Source organism: Charadrius vociferus, unplaced genomic scaffold, assembly GCF_000708025.1.
Source record: "Charadrius vociferus isolate BGI_N301 unplaced genomic scaffold, ASM70802v2 scaffold911, whole genome shotgun sequence".
In the NCBI taxonomy this organism is placed as follows: Eukaryota; Metazoa; Chordata; class Aves; order Charadriiformes; family Charadriidae; genus Charadrius; species Charadrius vociferus.
In genome coordinates, this window is record NW_009646754.1 from 25,272 (window position 1) to 26,969 (window position 1,698).

General features: G+C 42.2%; 1 protein-coding gene across 1 annotated transcript in view; it reads left to right on the plus strand.

Moving 5' to 3' along the window:
• LOC104292237 (protein patched homolog 1-like) overlaps nt 1-1,698 on the plus strand; it is a gene marked incomplete at its 5' end in the record, with an annotated part of 45,393 nt that overhangs the window by 20,143 nt on the left and 23,552 nt on the right. Inside the window, 1 exon segment of the mRNA XM_009891581.1 lies at nt 1,399-1,541. Coding sequence (XP_009889883.1) covers nt 1,399-1,541 — 143 coding nt within the window.

Genomic DNA, 1,698 nt, shown 5'->3' on the forward strand with positions numbered 1-1,698 from the left:
TTGCTCAAAGGCTTGTCGTTGCTCAGGGCCCCACATAAACTCATTTTTCTTTCGAGTCACTTCATAGAGAGGTTTCACAATCTGGCTATAACCTGGAATATGCATTCTCCAGAAACCCACAGCGACTAAAAAGGTTTGTGTTTCCTTTTTGTTAGTAGGTGGGGACATAGCTGTTATTTTGTTAATCACATCCATTGGGATCTGGTGATGCCCATCTTGCCACTTAATTCCCAAAAACTGGATGTCTCATGTAGGTCCATTGACCTTACCTCTTTTTACAGCAAAACCTGCTTTCAAAATAATCTTGATTATTCTCTTTCCACCTGTCACTCCAGAAATAGTGACAGATTCTGCCCCTTTATGATTTGATGGCAATAGGGTACACTGTACACCAGTGTCCACCAGGGCTTTATACTTTTGTGGCTCTAATGTACCAGGCCATGGAATCCACACAGTCCAATAAACTCGGTTTTCCCTCTCCTCCTCGTGGCTGGAGGCAGGGCCCCTCTAATGTTGAGCATAGTACCTATGATTAGCAGATGAGTTCCTACCCAGACCAGAGGATTGCTCACCATAGGTCAGAGCAGCCTTCCTCCTGGAAGAATTCTTTCTTCTATCTGTTTTACCTTGCAACGCAAGCACACATGCCTGTAGGTCCGAGGTAGGTTGTGCATCCCACTTTCTAAACTTTCCCCAGGTAAGACCAAAGGTGTAATTAGCAATAGAATCCATCATGTGATGCCCGAGATATGTAGATACAACCGTTATCCAAGTGATCATATTATACATCTGTATTGCAAACCACACCAGAATATCATGTTTAAACCACCACATACGAACACAAAGAGCAAATAAACCATGCAACACATTCAGCAAGTTAAGCAGAGTTTCATGAATTAACTTTAAACAAAGCTCTCTAAAGACACAATATAACATTTCGCTTAAGAACGACATGATTTAAGCTGTGTCTTTTAATCTCTGAGCAAGCTGGAACCTGAGAGTCCTAATCCCATCCCCACTCTCCCTTTTGCCTTGAGGAGAAACTGATTATTCCAGTGCAGATTGCATCTCCTATTTGCTAGCTCACTTTTGCTGGTTAGCAATGTGGGAAGAATCTTGAGGCTTTTCCCTTGTACCTTCTTGCTTCTCCTGCCTTTCTTTGGTGGAAGTACTGGACACGCAGCTGGTACTTCTGCCTTCCCACACACTTACCATGAGGTGGGGAGCCCAAATTTAGGAGGCAGCAAATGGATAATTTTCTTCCTGCTTCAGCTATAAATAGTCACAGTTTATTTTAAAAAGAATCATCATTAATGTTTCTTCCTACTGAATTTTGTTTCAAAGATTGCTTTCTTATCTGCTTTTCCTATCTTCCTCACACCTTCTTCAACTATTTAGGACTTCAGCATGCATTTGACAGTGACTGGGAAGCTGGGAAAATTACTTACAACAATTATAGAAATGGATCCGACAGTGCTGTTCTGGCTTACAAACTCTTGGTGCAAACAGGCAACCGAGCAAAGCCCATTGACATCAGCCAGGTACTGTATCAGAGTCTATACAGGAACGCACAATCCATCGTGAGTTGGGGGAGATGCAAGGAGCATGTCATAGCCTCTTTTTTCAAATTGATGAATTGAAGTTCCTGAGTTGTACCTAATTGCATAGCCTCTCTGACTTTGCTTGAGCTACATGTTA